This window comes from Pseudoliparis swirei, chromosome 6, assembly GCF_029220125.1.
Source record: "Pseudoliparis swirei isolate HS2019 ecotype Mariana Trench chromosome 6, NWPU_hadal_v1, whole genome shotgun sequence".
NCBI classification, from domain to species: Eukaryota; Metazoa; Chordata; class Actinopteri; order Perciformes; family Liparidae; genus Pseudoliparis; species Pseudoliparis swirei.
The window spans coordinates 18,127,578-18,150,773 of record NC_079393.1 but is presented as its reverse complement, the minus strand read 5'-3'; the positions used below and the strand labels follow the sequence as shown (position 1 = coordinate 18,150,773).

The 23,196-nt window shown below is 42.3% G+C and overlaps 2 protein-coding genes across 7 annotated transcripts; one reads left to right on the top strand and one right to left on the bottom strand.

Moving 5' to 3' along the window:
- Window positions 1-42: 42 nt before the first annotated feature.
- On the top strand, window positions 43-15,197 carry phrf1 (PHD and ring finger domains 1). Of its 5 annotated transcripts, none has more exons than XM_056416442.1 (19): window positions 43-264; window positions 3,254-3,399; window positions 3,544-3,660; window positions 3,987-4,177; window positions 4,330-4,413; window positions 4,540-4,673; window positions 4,805-4,896; window positions 5,126-5,304; window positions 5,640-5,772; window positions 5,935-6,041; window positions 6,241-6,434; window positions 6,832-6,969; window positions 7,413-7,567; window positions 8,335-10,237; window positions 10,365-11,683; window positions 11,867-11,943; window positions 12,814-12,894; window positions 13,031-13,159; window positions 13,316-15,197. In XM_056416442.1, exons 2-19 carry the CDS (start codon window positions 3,312-3,314, stop codon window positions 13,457-13,459), a joined length of 5,265 nt encoding a protein of 1,754 aa, XP_056272417.1. In that variant the 5' UTR covers window positions 43-264; window positions 3,254-3,311; the 3' UTR covers window positions 13,460-15,197. The 5 variants fall into 5 exon arrangements, with proteins under 5 accessions (XP_056272417.1, XP_056272418.1, XP_056272420.1 ...); XM_056416443.1 differs by lacking the exon at window positions 43-264 and adding an exon at window positions 1,769-1,789; XM_056416445.1 differs by lacking the exon at window positions 43-264 and adding an exon at window positions 1,771-1,789 and having other exon boundaries at window positions 3,310-3,399.
- Window positions 15,198-15,492: 295 nt separating this feature from the next.
- irf7 (interferon regulatory factor 7) lies at window positions 15,493-19,571 on the bottom strand. Of its 2 annotated transcripts, XM_056416447.1 has the most exons (10): window positions 19,477-19,569; window positions 18,969-19,122; window positions 18,337-18,508; window positions 18,143-18,243; window positions 17,957-18,008; window positions 17,745-17,861; window positions 17,429-17,634; window positions 16,606-16,807; window positions 16,368-16,483; window positions 15,493-16,241 (listed from the first exon to the last, which is right to left on the bottom strand). In XM_056416447.1, exons 1-10 carry the CDS (start codon window positions 19,482-19,484, stop codon window positions 16,053-16,055), a joined length of 1,317 nt encoding a protein of 438 aa, XP_056272422.1. In that variant the 5' UTR covers window positions 19,485-19,569; the 3' UTR covers window positions 15,493-16,052. The 2 variants fall into 2 exon arrangements, with proteins under 2 accessions (XP_056272422.1, XP_056272423.1); XM_056416448.1 differs by lacking the exon at window positions 15,493-16,241 and having other exon boundaries at window positions 16,382-16,483; window positions 16,602-16,807; window positions 19,477-19,571.
- Window positions 19,572-23,196: the final 3,625 nt, after the last annotated feature.

The window sequence follows — 23,196 nt, the reverse complement described above, 5'->3', positions numbered from 1 at the left end:
GTTTCCTGTCCTCACGGGATATTTTTTGCAAACAGAAATGTGACACAGTTTTCTTTACACCCAAATAGACGCCATGTGACGCGACAGCTGCTGCTGGAGGCGGGATACGCGTAATGTCAGCCGGCTTGACGAAGGGCGCCTTACCCCTACAGCGGGAAGTGGTTGAACTCGACCTACTTGTGGACAGTGTTGCCATGAGCGGAGTGTGGATGTGCACGTACCAAGGATGCAGCGTGACTGATCTGATCTGATGATGACGACGAGGTAGAGGAGGAGGAGGAGGAGGTGGAGGGCGATGAAGAGGAACTCAATTATTAGAGAGTTAGGACTCCACGAGCAAAAACAACTGTAGAGCATAAAAGCGAATTGAAACTGCAATACATATTTGAATTTGGTTCAACTTTGAATTTCGACAACACAAAAGTTAGGCGGATTGGGAACTTCAATACCATTGTACTGTATTACTCGCTTAGATCATTGCAATATAATACCATATGTATATAGTAATATTATTATCCACAACAATTTTCGTCGTTATTTATTGTTAAAAAAATATATATATATAAAATATATATATATATATTTTAGATGTATGCAAAAAATAGTTGACCCCCATTTCAACTCGTCAGCTGGAACACGTTTTTCTTTCCATGTTTCCATTATTTTGCTCTGGATAATATGAATCAACTTTTGAGGTTTAGGTTGGTCTATTCTAAATCTAAAGCTTCCTTCTGGGAAGTTTTTGACTGTCTAAAGCAGGGATTCCCAAAGTGTGGTGCGCGCACCCCTGGGGGTGCGCGAGCTGTCTCTAGGGGGTGCGCGAGAGGAAAAATGTAATGGCGGTCTAATGGTGTAATAATTAATATTAAACATTCTTAGGGCTCTCAAGTCTCACGCATTGAGCGTGAGACTCAGTGGCGTCCCTAGGCTAAAAAACATCCGGGGCTAAAGCTAAAGCCCCGGATGTTTTTTAATTAGCCCCGAATGTTAATTAAAAAAAAAAAAGATTTGGCACACAAGTGGTTAACACCTCCAGGTCGCACGTGACGTCATTCACCCAAAAAAGCGGAGTCAGACTGGCAGCAGGCGCACGTAACAGCAAGCTTCTGTCTGAGAGTGTTTCTATGTCTACAAATTTCGCTGCTTCACTCCTCTGGGCTAAGCCCAGCGCCCCCCGCCCCCCCGTACCCGTCAACAACTCTTCTCGGAGCAAAAAAAAGAAAAGTGTGGGGGATTGGGGGTGCGTGAACCCGGTCGGGATGCAGAAGGGGGCGCGTGGCCTAAAAAGTTTGGGAACCCCTGGTCTAAAGTAAACACTGTCGGATTATTCACAGCCAGGATACACATAACCCCATGACATAAAGTAGCACATCAAGATTTCATTACGTTATGTAATCGCTGGTTTGTGCCTAATCAGAGTCACCGCTAGGGGGCGACCGCGGCACTCATTTTTTGTAGGCCACTGAATGTTAGTGGCTTGTGGCCGACCTGGAATAAAGATATACATTTTACGTTTTGATTAGTATGAAGCTAGGGTATGGATCTATGGCTAAATACAGCCATGTCAAAATGTATAATGATTAACACATACAAAATGTTTTACCCTGGACCCAGATCGTCTCAGTGTAACTTATTTCAAACACCATGCACACCTTTAGACTGACCCAGTGTGTTTAGTAGTGTGACGTGTACTTTGAAGTAACTCCTAACGACAGGCCATGTTGGCCTCCTGTAACCAAGGCCAGCTGTGTGAAGGTGATCACCGTCATTTGAATCACCGTTTTTGCAAGTATGTGTTTTTCTTTTGTTAATATTACTTACATCTATAGAATACACAGTGTGGATATTTAAAATCCCATCTAGTATTCGTTCCATCACTATTATGTGTAGTTCACAGTATATAAACGATCCTTGTAGAACAAATAATAATGTGCTTTCTTTTCAAATGTAAAATATCAGCCTATGGTCTAAAACTAGCACCACAGGACATTTGAAATGTGTTATGAGTCCATGTATTATCTTTAATGTGACTGAACAAACTCTAATATACACACACTATATATATAATGTAGTGTATGTTTTATATATATATATATATATATATATCTATAGATATATTAAGCCCCACTCTGTCTCTTACGTCCCCAGCACAATTTCAAACACCCTTGCACACCTTTTCTTCTCTTAAATACACATGCCACTTTTATTTCAAAAAATGTACACTTGTTTTCAAGTACTGGTATCTGTTTGTTATTTACCATATGTTTCCATGGTTATTGTTTTTTTAATATTTGTTATTGTTTTATGTTACGTCTAAGATGTATTGCAATCCTCGTATGTCCACCGTACTTGGCATCATATGATTCTGATTCTGATTCTGATTCTGATTCACACGCGGCCTCCTGTGTGACCGAGCTCACCTAAACCAGTACTGTCTCTTTAAGAGTCTCAGTCGTCTGAGTGCTCTCTGCCATTTCCGTCTCCAGCCAGCCGGTGGTGTCAGTCAACCACCGTGGAGACTTCAGATAGTACAGCAAATTATCTGAGTTTGGTAGGTTTTTAATTATTATGAAATGCTCCGTTAGGACACTGCGACTATGACGGTTGAATGAGTAATGTGTGTGACGCCACATTGACGTTTCATGACAAACTGGGTGCCTCATGGGCGCAGGGTCTGAAGGTGCTTGTCGTTAACGTTGGCTAAATTTAGCCATTGTGAGGCTAGCTAACACGCTACACTGAAGCGAATGTTACATGCTAGCATCATTTGTTTTTAAAGGTTAGTCCCAAATTATTGTCAGTGCAATATGTTTTTATTCTATATATACGCTACATATACCGCATGTGTATTTCATCCGAGGCGCAGAGGAAACACTCCGTTTGGTGCAGCGCTTTCTTCTTTGTTTACAAATGTAGCGACAGCATAATGTGCAGGTTGATGCTAGCTGACGAGCTGATGTTTTCAAACAATTTCCCTATTTGTCTACAAACGATACAAATTAGTTGCATGATTCGTTTCATTTAAAGCTGCTGTTTGGAAGTTTCTGAACTACCCACGAGTTGTGAGAATGTCTTGCTCGGTTGGGGTTGGCTGTTTAAAGTCATGACTCTCAGTAGACCAGTTAGAGCACATGCTTAATGATCATCTCACTGCTCATAACATATCAATTTTCCATTTTGGTTGAATGTCTTTCTTTTACCTCCTGTTTTCTGTTTTGTAAACACTATCTGAAATTCTGTTCCATCTTTGAAGGATTCCTTGAAAGTGCAGCTGTCCATAAATTGTTGGGTGTTTTTTCTGATGCTCAGCCATGGATGAAGATGACAGCCAGGATGAGCTGATAAACCGCAGCGCGTCCCACAGCAAAGGCAAAAGGACTGCATTGTGGGCCATCTCAGGTAGCTTCTGTAACATGTTTGTTATGTTTAAGATATGGAGTTGGTGAATATTATGAATACATACATGTCATTCACTTCAACAAGAGTACGGTACCGAACATACCCAAATGTTTTTAACACCTCGTGCATTTGTGTTCTTCTAAGATGACTCAGACAGTGGTGAAGAGGAGTCTGAGGAGGGAGAATCTGACAGTGGTGAGGAAGAGGAGGAGAGTCACCCAGATGGAGAGAATGATGATGAGGATGATGAAGAGGAGGATGGTAAGAGTGACAAACCTTCTAGAAGATCATCATAAAGCCTAAGTAGTCTTTGCTCAACTTTATTTTTACTGATTACAGTTTATGTAATTACAACATAAACTTAATTCACTCATTTTTAGATTCAACCCACACAATATTGTTTTTTTGTAATGTAAGAAGACTCTGTTTTTGCTGTAAGAGAAAAAATAAGCTTCTGCAATACACTTGGCGTGAAGTATATCATTATTTTTCCAATACTTTGAGTTATGTGTTACTTTGTGCTGAAATAACATTTCAATATACTATGTATAGTACATTTACAATATATTTTTACCCATTTTTATCAGATGAGGAGGGAGATGCTACTGCAGAGGATGGAGCTCTTGGGGGACCCTCTATTGATCTTGCAGAAACCAGCTCGGATGAGGACACAGAAAAGTGCCCCATCTGCCTTAACTCATTCAGAAGCCAGCCTGTTGCAACACCAGAGAGCTGCGAGCATTACTTCTGTCTTGACTGCATCCTTGCATGGGCCAAGGTGGGTCTCACATCATGTTGTATGAGCCCTAGGTGAAAGCACTTTGTTAGAGAGCACTTCATATAATTTGATTAACGGTAAATATTTTGCAACTGTGGTAGAGAAAGTTTGATGACTGATTTTCTAATGTTTTTGTTCTCTCCGCTATATAGAATGCAAACTCATGTCCCGTAGACCGTATTGCCTTCAACAGCATATACCTAAGAAAATGTTATGGAGGAAAAGTGAAGAAAATGGTGAGTGTGTTCCGTCTTTGTTCCTAGCATAACTTCTAAAACATTTGTGAAGCAGGTTCACGCTATGGAAGTCATGGCATGTGGGCTGATTGTTTATGTGGGATTTGTGATGTCTGCTTCCTTCAGATCACAGTACAAAAGCCTGTGAAGGAAGGGCAAGAGGAAATAATAGATTTGGACCTGGAGCAGACCAGCTGTGAGGTGTGTGGGGGCAGTGACCGTGAGGACCGTCTCCTGCTTTGCGATGGCTGTGATTCTGGGTGAGATAGATATTATTAAAATAAATAACCCTTTCTTAGGGTTTTAAAAGTCAGCTTTTATTTAGCCTTTATTTCAGCCTTTTTTCAGATTTCTAATCAGAGAAATGTGTTAATGTCTTTTTGTTCCATAGGTATCACATGGAGTGCCTCACGCCACCTCTTAACTCTGTTCCTGTGGAGGAATGGTTCTGCCCCGAGTGTGTAGCCAGCAACCGTCACATAAGTACGCCTTCAAGTTGTTTGACGTCCTAAACATTTCTCAAACAATAGTTGGACTTGTTAGTCCTTTACAGACAGGAATAAAGATAAATTGTCGTATTTTATCGTGTGACTCTGAAAATTCTGCTATTTTTTGTTTGCTTTTTATTTTCTTTGTAGAATTGCTCCCATTTTTTAAAACTACATATTTAGCTATACCTTTGTTCATTGTATAACAATTATATTTGTGTCAGGGGTTTCAGCTGAAGATGTGAGCGATACAGAGAGCCTACCTTCCACTGCCCACCCTGCCACCAGTCGCCTCCAGCATGGTGCTGCAGGTCCCACCAGAGCAATCGCCCGAACTCAGCAGAGTGAGAGGGTTCGAGCTAATGTCAACCGACATCGCATCACACAGGCACGCACATCGCAGGTTTGGCATGAGGCGTGACGCTTACTTTCTAACTACCTACCACAGCATAAATACAGGCTGAATCTTGCAGAAGCGTCTTGATGTTTCCCAATGTCTGTTGTCGTGCAGATATATTTAATGATTGCATTTATAACTCATGGAGTTATGCGGTTGGTTAACATACTTTAGTTCTGCCCACAGCAGAAATGATGACGTGGTTTTGACATTTGTTGTGTTTGATTGTTGATTGAAATGCTTGTGTTTTAATGAGCAGTGCATGTGTTTTGGAGTTGTGTTTGGACAGCAGTAATTTCTAAGAGTGAACTAGTGGAGTAATGCAAACTTTATCTTCCTAGTTGGCTCCCACGTATCTGATGCAGTCCACTTGGCTCGATGATACTATTAATGCCGTGGTGTCTGGGCTCAACACGGCTGTGTATATACGGGATTTAACACCCCGTGTCCCTTCTAGTAGCAGGCGCAAGACTGGTAAGTTAGCACACACTTACTAATTCACAATAGTGTCCAGCTGGTTAACAAAATCACATGCGCAAACATGAACAGATGTAGTGGACGGAAAAGCAAGAGCTAGTTATGAGGCCAAAAAATGATGTCTTTGACGTGAGATAACTTTTATGAATGACTGAACAGGGAAGTGCAGAAAGGTAAAAAGAAGGAAGAACTCCTCCGCTAAGCGTAAAACCGGTACAAGAGTCAAGAGGAGGAAAGGAAGAAAGACTAAATCCAGAAGACGTCTGGTGAGTGTCATCTACATTAGTCTTGAGATCGACATGATTTGATTTCAAATGTTACACTCGATGAATCTAATGCCGAATGCGAACCATGAATAATTCATTCGACAATTTTATAATGAATAATACCAATTCATTTCATTTATCATGTCGTTGTAAGATGCTTTAAAAAAATATATAAACACTACTTATGTTTCCCCACTAGATGTTGAAAAAGGCTGTCACTCCTCGAAGCCGAATTGCTAATAATCTCAGGATTGTAAAGGACAAGAAGAGCTCTTCGCTTCCCACCGTCTATCGGCCATCGGAGCAAACGCTGAGCAGCATGCGTGCGGACATCGGTGCAGCATCCCTCTCTATCTATGGAGATCCCTTTGACCTGGATCCATTTGCAGATCGGTAAGGAGACTAGTGCTGATTCAAATTCCAATATATTTAAAAAATATATTGTTTAATAAGTCGGTAACGAATAGATATAGTTGCCTGTTCCCCTCAATTACTGCTCTAGTGTTCCCAACTCCTTAGCACATATGTTGCACCACGCTTTTTCTTATCAGCGATGGTGTAAAATGCTCCCACGCATTCTTTCAGCCAGATGTGTGCTTTGCTTTGATGCTATGCAGCATGGATGTGCAATACATATTATGATACTTACAATTACAAATTCAGTTTATTGGGAGATTCTTAATCATTAAGATGCAGTTATCACTATCACATATGTGTGGATTGTGTATACTTCACTGTTTGTATTTGTATGTAGATGAGCAGTGTTAATTAAGTAAATTGTACTTTACAGTATTGATTTGATCGGTGAGGAGGAAGTGCAGCAGGCCCGCATTACAACGCTGTTGGAGGCCAAGAGACGAGGGATCTCTCGCTCCGCTCTTCGCTCGCACCAGCCTGTCGCTCGACCAGTCACTGCAGGCCTTTCCAGGTAACGTCCCCTTTTTGCCATGAAGTGTAAGGGTTAGTTATCCAGAAAAGGTTAGGATATTTATAGCTAACTAAATAAAATGTTAATGCTTAATATGACCAAGACTTTACTGCAGCATGGTATAAGATTGCAAGGTTCCTAAGTGTTCTCAATATTAGTTATAATATCATCCAATGTTGATTGATTGAAAAGATTGTAACAATGTACATCATTTGGGAGAATATATTTTTTTCACAAAGTACTTTAGCACTCTAAATCTGCTGAATGTAAAGGTGGTTTTATGCTTTGACATATTTAGTTTTTTTATTTTAAATAAAACAAAAAACAATCTAATCAGTTAAGAGAACCAAAGATTGTCTGTCTCTGTGATCAATATGGCATCTAGCAAAATGGATCCTAAAGAAACATGATTGATCTAATTAACGGTTTGCTTTGCTTAACAGGAGAGGTATGAATGTGCACCAATCGGCGGGGGAGGTGGAGGTGGCTCCTGTGCCCGACCTCCTGGGCAGCATCCTCTCGGGACAGAGTGTCCTCATGATGGACAGCTCTGATGTCGTTATTAATCGGGATGGTACCCTTAAAGCTATTAAGCCAAGTAAGTGTGTGTGTGTGTGTGTGTGTGGCACATTTTTCAACAAAATCTAACCAGTAAGATTTAATGAAATGTAAAATTTAATGTATAGCTGTTGGATTGAAGACACTTGGTGGTTTGTGGGACTAACGGGACATTAGTTCTCACTTAATCATATGTCTTATCAAAATATATGTTCCTTTTGAAATATCCAGCTTTTAAATATCAAACGGCTTCAAATTAACTTTTACTATAGAAAGAATCATTCTAAACCCATCCTGAAAAGCTGAAGCCTGAAAGGCACTCAAACGATGCACGCCCTTCGCTTATTTAGTTCTATTTCTTCTCTTTTTTTTGCCTTCTCCTTCCCCATTATTGTTATGTACCTTTTCTAATTTATTTAATTCCAAGTTTTTTTTATGTTGTCACCTGTTACTTATTTGTGTATGTTTTGTAAATCAATAACATTTGTTGTTGCCTTTTGTAGTTAGTATCTCCAAATGTTATACATGTGTATGCAATAATTGATGAATAATGGGGACAAATGTATTAAATGATCCTAAAAAAAATACTTCTACCTGAATGCTTTATGTAAAATGCAGGTCGTTAGTGAATATCAAAATGTAAACTACCTTCACTCTGGTGAGACGCATTGGGAAGAGGTCATTTCTTACTCGCTCTCAGCTGACTGGGACTGCCTGAGCCGGTTGCTGTTACCATTTGCTGAGCAAAACTCATAATTATTCCACTCCTTAAGTGTGTTTATATTTTGTAACTGGTTTGTGTTACAGTCATGCCATCGGTGCCAAATCCAAGCTGCAGCAGCAGCTCAGGAGATGTCAGCGCCCAGATCAGCCCAGTGATGTCACCCAACCAAGGAGACAGTTCTCCGTCTCTCTACTCCAATGGAGACCTACCAGGGTCCTCCCACAGGTCGATGAACAGACCTCTCTCCCAGAGCTCTTCTCGCTTGCCCCCCCAGACGCCCTGCTCATCCAGCCACATCCATTCATCTTCCCATTCTGATTTACCCAGAGGTCATCCAAGGTTGCAGCCACCTCACCCAGTCAGACCCACACACCCTCCTGGTCACCTGAGAACCAATGGAATGGGAGACTCCAGCCCCTCCTCATCCATTCACCCCACGCTCGACTCCAGCTCCAAGAGCAAGGCAGTGGCCTTATCACAGTCCCAACCTAAAAAGGCACCTCCAAAGCCCATGTGGGTAGATGTGTCGGTGCTTCCTAGGATACCAAAAAAAAAACGGGAGAGCAGTGATATTGCACACGATGGCACCGGTCAAGGTGGCAGCAATCAAAGCACCAGTGGTGGGAGAAATGGAAGTAATTCTAGCAGCAGCAGTAGTAATGGTTACCGCGTGCCGGAGGCGGGCATGAACAGCTTTGCCGTGGACAAGGGAAGGCAGCAAAGTCTAGACCAACAAAAGGGCCGGGCTGACAGTCAGGCTCCGAGGCAGAGACCTGATGGAGCCGGCTCGTCCTCAACCTTCTCCAACTCATTCTCCACTTCTTTGTCCCCTTCTGGCTCTTCTGCCAGCCAAACACGTTATTCCCTGTCTTCCTCGTCTTCCTCATCTTCATCAGCAGTGAGCTTCCGTATTAACTCCAGTGGGAACTCCTGGCAGTCAAGGCAGCTAAGCAGCTCGTCATCCCCTGCTGCTGGAGGCCGCATGCCGACACATCGGCGTAAAAAGGAAGATGAAGCAAAAAACCGACAGCTGCACAGGGATGAACGGATGCTGCTGTCACCACGTATGCTGGCTAGTACGGAACAAGACAGTGATAATATCTACGATCCCTTTGATCCCACGCTGTCAGACTCGGGAAGCTCAGACGATGAAGCTGAGAGCGCAAGCCTAGATCGTAGCTCCCAACATGCCACACATGAGGGGAAGGCTTTTAGTTTGGGCAACAAAAAGAGTTTAGTCAAGAGCAAGCCGGACCTGGTTACTGTGAAAACTGAAACGCAAGAAATTGAGGTCTCACAGGAAGAACCAAGGAGAGATGGTGCTCCTGAAACCACTCCACAGAGGGTCCGATGCGCAGAGGAAAATGTCAAGGTAGAAAAAGAATCTAGATTTATAGACAAAAAGACTCAGAAACCAACTTCCTTACTTGCCACTTGCAAAATTAAGAGCGAGCCAGGGTTGGATAATACAGGGAAAGATGAAAAGTTTGGTCACAGACTAAAAAGTTTGAAATCAGAGAAGGCAGACGACAAACCACCGGTTCAGCATAGATTGGATCTTTTAAAGACTGAGAGAGAGACTCTAGAGGAGGAGAGTGGACATACTGACTGTAAGAACAATTCCTCAGCATCTAGCTCGAACCCCACCACGAAGAAACTAAATCCAGAAACTAAATCTGCTTCCACATCCTCTTCCACGTCAAGAGATTTGGGCCATAAGAAGAAGACCTTCCAAGCTGCAAAGGAGAAGCGCTCTAGCAGTTCAGAGGCAGGAGACGGGAGAGGAGAGCATCTTGCCTCAGTCCAGGGAGGTCAACGAAAAGAAAAGGAGAAGGACCGGGGAAGGAGTTCCAGGCGGTCAAGCTCCCGAGAGAGGACGAGGAGGGCATACTCTACTTCAGAAAGCTCTCAGTGCAATTCCCCAGACAAGACTCGCGGCAAGAGACGCCGGTCCCGGTCCAGATCCAAAGATGAGAGGCGATCTAGGTAAATATGTTGTATTATTTCCAATATTTTTGTTATTGACTATTTAGTAACCGTCTGTTGTTGAGACCTTTTAATGAGGACCATGTAGTTTTCTTCAGTTAAGGGTTTTGTCTGTCATTACTTTCAGGTCTGGTTCCAGCTCTAGCAGCAAAGACCGTTCAAGGAGGAATAAGATGAGAAAAAGGAGCAAGGAGAGAGACTGTGATAGAAGACGGGTATCAACGGACAAGAGACATAGCCGCTCCCGCTCAAAATCACGTTCCAGGTCCGGATCCAGGGAAAGGAGGAAAGAGCACACGCAACTGCAACAAGCGTCTCTCTCCTCAAAAGACAAGGTGGAGTCACGGCCAAAAGACAAGAGGAGACACAGGTCTAGATCCAGCTCAAGAGAGAAAAGGAAAGAGGAATCATCATCGAAGAGCCGTCAGAAAACCTCAGGGTCCTGTGTTTCGTCCTCAAAAGACGCACAACTATTACAGGGCAAGACAAAAGAGAAGGATATCAGCCGAAGCTCCCTCAAAGAGGACAAAGCCGCCGCAGTGAATAAACAGAAGATTGCCACCTCTGAACTTAGAATAAAAGGCAAAGCCCCCTTGTCAGACAGCCAAGACACAACAGCAGAAATGGTGAAAGAGATGCCGATTACAAAAAAAATCAAGAAAGAAAAACAAACCTCTCTTGATATGTTTGAAAATCCATTCTCTCTCACGAAACAAATTAAGAAAGAAGAAACTGACACTCATTCTTTGATGGTAGCTGAACGCGTAGAGGAGGAGGGAAACAAAGAACACCCCATCAAGACTGAGCAGTTTGAAATCAAGACTGAGAAGTTTGAAAACAAGACGGAGAAGTTTGAAAACAAGACTGAGAAGTTTGAAAACAAGACTGAGAAGTTTGAAAACAAGACGGAGAAGTGTGAAAACAAGACGGAGAAGTGTGAAAACAAGACGGAGAAGTTTGAAATCAAGACTGAAACATTTGAAAACAAGACGGAGAAGTTTGAAAACAAGACTGAAACCGTTGAAATCTCCATAATTAAAGCCGAACCAAGTTCCCCAGAATTATGCCACTTTACCCCTTCCACCTCATTTTCAACACCAACACCCGGTCCAGCAGACGGTCTCCAGGACGCCGTCTCTGAGTTTCACACGGAGTTACTGCCCTCCAGAGAACAACAGGACACCGTCCCTGTAAAGCAGGAAGCTCCGCAGCCCTCGGACTCTGATGACGACTTTAATGTCGACGTGATGCTGGACAACCTGGACTATGTGAAGTCTGAGCGCACGGAGGACAGCGCTGCGTCCGTCAAACAAGAGGGAGAAATAAAAGAGGAGACGGATGAACAGGCGTCGACTGCAGAGGGAGAGAAATCCAAAACTCAAGTGAAGAGGGTTACCTGGAACATCCAGGAGCCCGAGGGGCCTCAACCAGAGAAGTCTGCGAGCAGTAAGTGTTGCTGCTAGATGGAGTTTGTGCTCACCTCACTGACGTTAATAGTTGAGTCGTAAAAAGTGATTCTCGATCAACTTTTGCACACAAGTTCCCATTTACTTGCATTTTCTTTCTGACATGCACGTTGATAACATGGATATCTTTATCTTGATATTTTCTGAATTTTGTCTTCCATAGAGCTATCTCTGTATAAATTGAAGCTGAAGCAGGAAGGAGCTCGCAGACCATCTTCAACAGGCCAGACATCCAGTCGGGTAGGACGGAGAGGAACGCTCCTCCAGTGTTTCCCCTACCATTAGAACAGGGTGAAATCTGACCACCCTTCACCCCCCCCCCCCCCCCCCCCCCCCCGTCAACAACTCTTCTCGGCTCGCGTGCGCCAGAGCACACCTCAGTGTTAAATTAAGCTCAAGGCACCAACATGGCTAGCGGCACTAGTCCCGCCCCCCTGAAGCTCTAAACTTAGGGAAAACACTGAACTCGATTACTATTGATCAAAACAGAACGAGGGTTCGGCTGTAGCCCACTTGAAACATACTATTGAGAATATATTCGCTGACATGCACTGATGAACACAGTTTTTTGTTGTTTTTTTTCATCGCAGACTTTTTTTGCCTTAGGCGCTCGGGATTTGTCATAGGCGCTCGGGAAAACGGCGTAGGCGCCCGCCCAAATTTTCTCTATGCAGGAAAAACCTTGTCCTCAGTTAACCTCACATTTCTGGCCACGAGTATTGATAGAAGTTAAGCGTTCAATGTGGTTAAATATCCAGAGGGTGGCAATGTTTATCTAGAGAAGAACACTATTGTCTGTGTGGTCACGTGATTGAAACTGATACTGATACTGAAGTATTTTCGGATGAAACGAAAGTAAAAGACTTCCTATGAAAATCTAACCTTTTGTCTACACATTTGATGTCATCATAAATTCCTCATCACATTTATCTTTACAAAGTCTTTATAAGATCTTGGACGGAAATATAAAAGAAGCCTTTTTTGCCAATAGATTGTATTAACACAACATTTTAAATTGTGAGTTGCAATTGCAACTATCTTTTGTTTTGTATTTGATCCGCGTGTCATCTTTTAGTCTCGTCACTCTGCTCTCATCCTTGACTTCAACAGGAAAGCACTGGAGCGGCCAAGAGAGGCGCTGGTGGTCCGCTCGGTTCCTCCTCCACGTCTGATGGGGAACCAGGAGACCAGGTGAACCTTTTGAGTGTTTAAGCTTTGAACTGTCAAGTCCTCTTGTCTTTGGATGTAAATACGTTTCATAACGCCTCCTTCTAACTAATAGTATCACTAATATTTGTGGAAACGTTGATGTTTCTCCTGCCATCAGTATTTGAGGAAGCTGCACATGCAGGAGAGGGCGATAGAAGAGGTGAAGCTCGCCATCAAGCCTTTCTACCAGAAGAGAGACATCGACAAGGATGAATACAAAGAGATTGTACGCAAAGCCGTCCAGAAGGTGGGTTCAAAATGTTGCCATGCTGAAAGTGTTGGCGCCGACCAATAACTTGAAGCCCTCATAGTAATTTGCTTGGGCATTTCTTCGTGTCTCAGGTCATCAGTTGAGTGCGGGTTTTTTTCCTGAGAATTCATATCTTGTGCTCTTGGTCATCAGGTGTGCCACAGCAAGAGTGGGGAGATCAACCCAGTGAAGGTGGGCAATCTGGTCAAGGCATACGTGGACAAATACAAACACGCTAGGAAACACAAGAAAGAAGACGACTCAGGGCAGCCAGAGGAGGACGATATGAGCCCATGAGGAAGCAGGCTTTAGACAACCACTGCAAACACTAATCCGTCATTTTGACTTTGTCCTACCACTGGGAGTGTCCTCAAACTGACAAACCCATTCTACAAGGTTGATTAAAGCGTACTCAAAGCTTCAAGATGGAACATTTTCTATACATGTCGAGCTTTCTATCTTAACGGAAGTTTTGAGGTTCACTTGAGCTGCACCTGATAATGTCTTGTGCCACGGCCAAGACCTGGCGTGTGTCCTACAGCTCAGACGCTTAATGGGAGACCTCGAGGTTGTGCCTTAAAGAGGCAAACCTCAAAGACCCTCCATGACCCATGGAGCGATCCAATCCGGAGCTTTCTCCACCGGGACGCAGCGTGGGCTTTGACTTTCATGTGGCGTTTTCTTTTTTTGTGAGAGTGAAGGTGTATTTATCAGTCGCAACATTTTTGTTGGTGAAAAAGAGGTTAAAAGAAATATGCAAGGTATTCATATTAAAGACGTTTGTATCATTAAGGAACAACACTGTTATGCAATTTTTGTAGAAACATTTATCAGTAGAGTAATTAAATAATTTTAGATTTGGTTGTAAATAATATAGATTTGATATATTCACTTATATGTTCCTTTCATCTGTGTTTTGACACAAATGATTGAAGTCCTCAGAGTTGATTGGTTTGTTTTGTATTTTAAAGCCTCTGTTATGTTGTTCTCTCTGATATCTGTGTGCGTTGAGCTAACGCTAGTCCAGCACATGCAGGCAGCAGTTAGAAATGAGCAGCCTTTTCTCTGGAGGCACATTTTGTTTTCTTATGTTCAGAACAAACCTTTGAATCTCATCGTTATCTGTTTTCCAACCCATGTAGGAACCCGGTTTTAGAGAACCAAGGAATATCTGTTTTTTGTCCCAAAGTAGTAATACATAAATATACATCATGATAATCAGAATGATGCAAGATTTCCTTCAATGCAAGAGATTTAGGTAGTTTTTGGGCATACAGTTTTTATCAATGGACGCTACATGTCTAGAATACAGAATGTAGGATTTATTTTATTTTGGAGTACAAAGGGTAATGTTCATGTTAATTCATGTTTATTATTACAGAGTTGCAATCTCCATTATTTTTTCAAAAAGGTAATGTACATATTTTCTCACTGTCTTGTCTGGTGCTCATGTACACAAACATTTCAACTGCAGATTTTGTTTTTCCATTTTGTATTTAATGTGTTAATTTTAATGGCACAATTTCATGGTTTTGTGAGATCAATATTCAATCTATATGTCATACATAAAACAATGGAACAGCTCGCAACATTTTCCAAGGTTGCTTTGATGGAAATAAACACGTGCTCTTTACTAGGAACATTAAAAAAGTCTTTTCGGTGTTCACCTGCAGTTCTTAATCGTAGCTTAATGATGACTGCCTTTTCATTGTGTCTTTAACATAACTCTTGGTGATCTGCTTTGCTTTCTTTAACCAAAATGTTCATGAGAAATTAATTCCGCATGTCCATAATTTTGGAGTCTATACTAGTTTATTGCAGACTAACGAGGGATTAGGCGTGTGGTTGGACGCGTGCTTTGCCGCCACGTTTAATCCGGCTTCACACTACGAGGCGGAGTCGTGGAAGAATCTACACAAACAGGTGCTCATGTTTATCTGAATGTATTTTCCGTTGTTCTGCATTAACTTGATCAGACAGGCCGGTGTTTCTAAGAGAGAACACAAATGATAATAAATCACTGATGTTAAACGGGGTTTCGTCTCAGTTTAATACTTATTCTGTCCGTGTCATATTATGGTTAATGATAAGTGGTAACATCTGAAGATAAACTATGATTATTATAGTGATGCCTGTAATCACCGCATTGTCACTTTATGGTCATTTGTATTTTCTTTTCAGGGTCACAATTTTTTAACTTTTCTTTGGGGGAGGGGGAAAGCTTGATTTTGATAAGATTGTGTATTAGTTGTTTCGAGCTGATCTATATTTTACTTCCAAGCATGCTAGAGTCCTACATGGCAGCACAGAGGCAATGATCCGAGAGCACATTAAAGGTTAAACTATTTATTTGAATTCAAATATCCTGCCAGCTACATTCAGTTAAAAAAGTGCAAAAATGACCAGAGTATAAAAATGACAAATTCTTAAGTGCAAAACATCACCAAAACACATGTATATATATATGTATGTATATATCATATCACTGCATGACCTATATAAATAGTTACAGGCTCATAAATATGTAATCAAAAACGTAACATATTTTACCACTGGATTTACCATGTAAAGCATCATTTGCAGACATCAATTGAACCATACCTTGTATTAAGAGATGATTAGACATTTACAGTGAATGCAACGGTCCAATAATGGAGGATTTCTACTCACTATGTAGTGATACAAAAATGTCAATTTTTGACATGCGTATGTGACTAATGTGAACAGGAGAGAATCCTAAAAGGAAAGGTGGATAAACAATGGCCCATTATGCAATCCCAATTTAATTCTGTGTCTTCCTGTTTCATCTACCCCAACACCGTCACCGGGTCATCAGTTGCGGCTACTCTTTGAGCAAAGCTTTGAATACGAGCAGGGTGAGAGATCACGTTCAGGACTGAGGTATAAAAGATGCAGCGGCCCGTGCTGGCTCTTCATCCATCGGCAGACCAAAGACAGAGTTAATAAGATCATACAGGCTGTTGTGTGAGATCTGGAGGCTGACGTTGGCGCTGTGAAGAGACGAAGCGCCGTCCATCTGGGCCATCTCATGAAAGTGTCGACAGATCAAAGGGACCACCTGCATGGACAAAGAGACGCATGGATACATTGCACAGCTCTTTAAGAGAATGCGTAACTGAAGAGAGATGATCTCAAATACTGTATGTGTCAGGTGAAGGTCAGGAGAAATAGGGAAGAGGGTAACCTTGACTACGATGAGCTTCTTCTCCAAAGATTTTCCATCAGGGAACTTCTCGCCAAAGCACATGTTGATGGTGTAATCGGGAGAGCCGCCGTTGTTCTCTTTAAACTGCTTCAGTTCTGAAACGGATCCCAATGCAGAAGATTTGATTTCACAGCGCTCTTCACTTGAAATGTAATAGGAAGAATATGAGGCAATTAGTCATTATTTTTGTTGAAATGATCAAGATGTCCCCACCTACCATGTGCATACTTTGCAAAGTTGAGGAGCTCCACCACGGTGTTCTGGGGCAGCTTTCTTGGGTCTGGGTGAGCCACACTGGGGTCACTGGTGCTGGCAAACACGTGGCACCTGTCCTGCCTCCAGGCATAAATACCAGTGTCCCGTACCTCCAGGCACAGACCCCTCTGGATGCTGTTGAGGATGCGGTTGGTATACTCAACCTGGTGTTCACAAAGTTGGGATTAGAGAAACTTTGGCACACTGAGAATGTACAGCAGTGTATTTTATAACCCTAAAGATTCACTATTTCTTTCTCCTGTGATGGATTTCTATATTTCATGTTGAAAGGCTGTTCGTAGGGGTTGAGTGTCAAAAGAAGCTCTTGCACTAACACAACATATAGTTTCTGACTTCAAGCTGATCAAAGTTATTTGTAGAGGAGCTACTTTAAACTTCTGCCAGCCTTCTTCCAAAGCGGAAGTGTTTGGAAACGTGTCCTTCCAGTTAGTTAATGCTCAAATGAACATGTGGCATGGTGAAGATGTGAGCCTTTCTTTAAAATATAATAAGACTGGCACATATTACAATCATGTAAAAGGTACTATTCTGACCACTATCCCACTGGTCCACCAGTGGTGGCAACATAAGGAAAACCTGTCATATGCAAGCCGAGGCAGTGGAGAGGAAGACTGCTGACCAACGATGCACGATGACAAATTAACTGTAGGACATATTCCTCATAAAGTAAGCCAAAGGGCGACAGGTGTTTTTTTAAATTCAGTAGTTTATGAAGGGTTTTCTTAAATTAGGCCACACACAATGCTGCCCAGGTGATCCTGTACCTGTTTGTGGTCCAGCAGACTGTCTGTTGAGGGGAAGCAGAGATGATGGCCATTGAGCTCCGGGGCCTCCTGCTGGTAGTGGAGCTGGAGGAGAGCCGTGGTCAATGTCATCTTTAGCATTTCCCTTCTCCTGTAGTGGATGGAGATCTCCAGGTCAAAAATACTTGGATGCTGCAGAGGTGAACTTAGGACTGGTGCAGGATTTACTGGATAACAACAACAACAAAAACATGATCACATATTTACAGATAATCAATTAGAAACCTCTGTTTCCGGTCGAGCATTTCAATAAAGGAATTTGATTTTCTGAACGTACCGTCACAGTAAGAAGGCTGGTCTGGTAGAGGCTGCGGCTGGTTCTCAGCTGCTACAGGATAGCATGCAGGGGCAGTTGGGTCGTGCTGACCATAGTCCTCTGCACACAGCTGATCCTCTATTGGAGGCAATACAAAGCAAATAAGAGAACATTTAACCTCTTTATAGACCATCTAAAACGTTGATGATTCTCTTTTCCATAAAACACTGTACCTGATATCTGGTTGCCAAGACCCAAGGCCATGAAAGTGTGAAGTAGATTATGCTGTTTGGTGGGGGGCATAAAGCATATTTAGGCATGTAATAAGTGTTGAAGGGAAGCAAATGCCACAAATAAAATATTTGTGATATGAAACCCATTGACAGAGAAGTGAAAGTGCGCTCTAGACATTACGGCACCTCGTTTCCTGAGGGGAAGCACTCTACGGGGGAGCTGTAGATATCTGGAGTGATGACAGAATCCTCCCGGGAGTCTTGTGTGGGCAGGCTTTCATAGTTGTCTGCAGATAGAGAAAACAAACACACCTTTCATTTGCAATCCACTTACGAAATGGCGGAAATAGAAGGCTTGGACAAAGGGACTGTTGTTTTACACTCAGTGTTGATCATCTCATAGATCTTATGAGGGTCGTTCGAATTCTTGGAGTTATCCATTATCATCTTGAAGCGCTCATGGAGGTTGTTCAGAGCGCAGCGGAAGTTGGTTTTCCATCTGGCCTTGTCGTTGGGGAACTCTCGGATTTTCCCACTTGCTACTGCCCATGCCTGTGAACCAAGACACGTTCAATACACTCTGCAGTCCACATGTGCACACAAAGGGGCTGTCCTGCCATCAGAAATGAAGTCTGATATAAATCTCAATCTGAATTGTGATTATAATCTTGTAATAGAGTTTTTCTCCCCACTTCCACTGTCGTATTGCTACTGTGCCTCACTTCCACTACTCAGGGGAAGTGGAAGTGACTGCTATAACTGCCCCTGTCGTCACCTGCCATACTTAAAGCGTTGGGCTAGTAATGACATGAAGGAATTATCTTTAATGACAGGAAAGTCCTTTTTCATCAAAAGATGCTTATGAGAAATGTTTGTAGCACAATAACTTAAAAAACTAAAACATACAGCATTACAACAGTTGTGGCAGATAGATGTCAACAAAGCCATTTATCTGACGTGCTTCGCCAGATAACACTAGCACCGCACGTTTAACGGAGGCAATTGAACCTACCCGGAATATTTTACTGTCTTCGTCGTTGCAGTCCTTTCTGGAGTTGTGCTTCCAGGGGACTCTAAACTTGTTTTGGCCTTCGTAGCGGAGGCCCGTGTACTGGCCCGTCTCCACCTGCTCTATGAGCCAGCTGGCAAACTGGGGCTTGGGAGGGCTGAGAGGAAACATGACAGATCAGCGTCGTTCTACAATCAAACACTTGCCAAGATAGCAGAGAACATAGACACACACACCCCTCACACACACACACACACACACACACACACATACACACACACACACACACACACACACACACATACACACACACACCCACACACACACACACAAACACACACAGACACACATACACACAAACACACACACACACAAACACACGCACACACGCACACACACACACATAAGCGTATGTAATCCACTCTCAAAAAAACAAAGAAAGAAACATTATGATAATATAATAATCTATTCATAAAAGTAGAGAAAGAGTTGAGAGTGCTTGTCTCCCTACCTCTGCATAGCTCAGGAGGTGCGCTGCTCTGCTCTACGGATCTGGATCGTCGCTGAAGTTATAGAGGCAACGTCAGGTTGGGTTGACCCCGCCCCCTGGCTGTCAGGGGGCGGGGTCAACTCTGTCGGCATCTCCGTGGCACATTAGGGTGCGTTTAGTTCAGAGGTAACAAGGCTAAACACACCCCCTGCAGATCGGAAGTAGCGATGGGTTGGTTGGAAAAGTGGAATTTCAGTATATTGCGTCACCACGTCATCCGCGTTGCGTCACACATTGAATCGAAAGTTAAGAGGCGTTTCCGCCCGCTATCGTTGGAAGTCGATATATTTTGGGAAACAATTAAGGGGACGCTCGTATGTCAAGACTCTGAGCTTCACAAGTAATGACTACTACTGCCAATTTTGTCTTTAAGATGTGTCATGAATCTACGGTGAGAGAGAGAGGCAGGGGGAGTAAGCTGGTGTATGCAATTGAATGCATTATGCAGCATGCAGCAGTGGCGTTACTAGGCTGTTTTTTAATTAGCCCCGAATGTTAATTTAAAAAAAAAAAAAAGATTTGGCACACAAGTGGTTAACACCTCCAGGTCGCAGGTGATGTCATTCACCCAAAACAGCCGAGTCAGGAGTAAGTATATCTCTACGCGCACTACGCGCTGCGCGTAGAGATATACTTAATCGCTCAGTACAATATGGTGTAAGTATCTTCAGTTCAGATGACATAAGTAAGTTAAGACCCATTTAGCTGCACCTGCTCTGTTGGCCGTATTAAGAGAGTATTGCTCTCTTTAAATAGCGTCCCATGAAACCAGTCCTGTTACAGTGACTCTACACAAAGGAATCCACTGGTGAGAGTACCGTCTAGTTTGTAACAAATGTGCAGTGTATTCAAGTGTAAAGTGGGACTTTCAGAGTAAGAATCTTGCAGGTGTGCGATTGTGTGTTTGAATGAGACAGAATAGTATTCACAAACACAGTATTAAAGGTCAGATACTGTGTGTTGCATTAGTGTGCATGCTAAGCCTACTTCCCTTTAGCTTGCTTTTATATTCTAGCCGTGTCTTGAACCACAGACTAAAGCTAGTGATGAACTAAGTCTTCGTAACATTTATATCTGTCGCTATTTAAAAATATGGCTAACACGGCTGCAACCCAGTACAGATGTGTCAGGAATAGAGAAGCGATACATATTCTAATGGAGCACTTCCCTTTTCCTGCTCATTGGAAATATTGCTTAGCCCTTCTAGAAGGCCCTTTTAGAAAACACAGGCCTCTCAGGAAGGATTGCTTGGTTATTGGAAGACCACATGGATGGCTCACATCCGGTTTCACACTTGTATTCGCAATACAAAGGAAATATCATAAGTGTCTTGTTCTGTAAATTGAAATATTAAATATTTTAAATATTTTATACATGCAAGGAGCTAATCATGTGACTGAAAGGTCCACTGTTTTGATCCGAGCACATTTTCTATTGCCTCATATGACGCCACAGTGAGTTGCGAGTGAGATGATAGGCCCTTATTTTGACAGCACAGACGCATGTATACATTCGGATGAGGAGCTTTGATTATGCAGGCACTACTATTAACTATTGTTACATTTTTGGTTTTATTAAAATGGCATTTATACTGTGAATCAGCTGGATTCCAGATCCTCCTTCTCCTTTCATTTATCTCTTTCTCTGTAGCTTGCTATCTCTCCCTATCTCTGTTGTACCGGCACCTAGAAGGATAAACACACTTTACCACCTGTATCGCTCTCTCACCTGTTTAGGCGCAGTTGACTTGAGGCATTGTTTTTGTGAGACACTGGAGTTTCAGTGTGTTTCAAAGAAACCTGCTACGTTTTTCATAAACAGCCGCACCCTCACCTATGAGCAACACTGACTTAATACATTAGTGTGTGTGTGTGTGTGTGTGTGTGTGTGTGTGATTGTATTTCTTTGAGGAGGCTAGTCTGAGACAAAAATCGTATTGGAGAAGAATTGTATTATATCAAACTGTATCACATTTTAATATATATACACACAGTATATTTATATGCCTGACTATTATTTATTGTAACATGAATTTTGTAAGCATGCAATTGTTTGTTAATTCTATTCCAGATTGGTTTGCAGCTATCTCCCAGACTGTCCATGACTCATTGCTGGGTCACTGAGAACGCTCACAACATGTTTACAAACTATTTCAGAGGATCTTTTGTGTGTTTTGGGTTGTTGTCCTCCAAAATGATTTGAATTTCACCATGTTTGATATCGATAATCGGCACCATTTCAGGAAGTGAATCTCTCTGCTGGTTCCAACAAATACACAACTGAAATTTAAATGTATATTGTCATAAATTAATTCATTTGGGTTCAGAAATGTTCCTAATAATTGTTACATTAAAAGCACAACAAAGTAGCCCGTAGTATATGTATTACTTACATGGCACAGGTTATCATAGTACATATTATTATGACATTAACATCTTTATTAAACACATGTTCATATGTAGCATCAGTGGAGGTGCCACAAAGTACAGAGGCTCTTTAAATATATAAACTGGGCGGAATGAGCTGTGTAACAAAGAGTTTTCACTTTTACATTTTACTCCCTCTGTTGGCCAAGCAGAAAAGCGCATGGAACAGCACACACATACACACGCACACACACACATACACACACACACACACACACACACACACACACACACACACACACACACACACACACACACACACACACACACACACACACACACACACACGCACACACACATACACGCACACACACACAAACACGTACACACACATACACACGCACACATGCACAAACACACGCGTGCCCCCACATACACACACGCACGCAGACACACACGCGCACACACACAAAACCCTGAAGATAGAAAATATGATGATATTGAATGATGTTCCCTGCAGGATAGTTTCTTGGCCATATATTAACTGAGTATAACATGGTCACAATCGTTGTGTTGTTATTTTGAGTTCAATAAAAGTATGATTTAATGCAAGCCTCAAGAAAAATGCCCTGAAAATGTCTTGTCAAGGCCAAAACATTTTTAATAATACAAACAAGTTTATATTAATGTATTCAGGAGGGAAACCGATGCTGCACACACTGGGATTTGGGAGAGGTGCACAGTTAAACAACTTGTTGTATTGTACTAGAATTGTGTCTATTATATACATAGGGTGCAAATGAACAAACATTGGGAGATTGCTTCGTATTGACAGGTTTAAGTTTGCTTACTATGACTTGGAAAAGAAGGCCATGAATTATTATGTCAGTATTTACACTGATGTAGCCAGTATTATTCAGTTAAAAGTTTAATCGATTCACTTTTGATCAATCTTGTTGTGGACAATGAAGGTCTGAAGTTCTGATTGTGAAAGTTGTTTTACTTTGTGGGTGATGTGAGTGCGCGGTGTCTTCTGAGTCCGTGTTGGCGCAGTTCCTGTGTTTTGCCGCCAGAGGCCGCACGTGTCCCACTTTCATCAGGTAACGGTTACATGTCCACCCGGACTTCTTTGCTGCTAGACATTCCTGTTAAGGAGACTTTTCACGTACGAAGCGTATTTCAAAGGTCTGTTGACAATGCGAATGAAGCCAAAATAGTTTGAAACAAATACCGCGACGTAGGTTAACAGAGAGGCCAAACTGAGGATGACGAAGCCGTAGTGTTTAACTGTCCAGTCAGATGTGGTCCTGAAATA

What these genes read in the sequence shown, in the direction of transcription:
- phrf1 (XM_056416442.1), top strand. Translation starts at nt 3,312, where the DNA reads ATGGATGAAGATGACAGCCAGGATGAGCTGATAAACCGCAGCGCGTCC. An exon ending in CTAAATCCAGAAGACGTCTG is followed by an intron (nt 6,042 to 6,240) that starts GTGAGTGTCATC and finishes TTTCCCCACTAG; the next exon opens with ATGTTGAAAAAGGCTGTCAC. An exon ending in GTCACTGCAGGCCTTTCCAG is followed by an intron (nt 6,970 to 7,412) that starts GTAACGTCCCCT and finishes TTTGCTTAACAG; the next exon opens with GAGAGGTATGAATGTGCACC.
- irf7 (XM_056416447.1), bottom strand. An exon ending in AAGACAGTAAAATATTCCGG is followed by an intron (nt 18,509 to 18,968) that starts GTAGGTTCAATT and finishes CTTGGTTCACAG; the next exon opens with GCATGGGCAGTAGCAAGTGG. An exon ending in TCTTGGCAACCAGATATCAG is followed by an intron (nt 17,862 to 17,956) that starts GTACAGTGTTTT and finishes TGCCTCCAATAG; the next exon opens with AGGATCAGCTGTGTGCAGAG.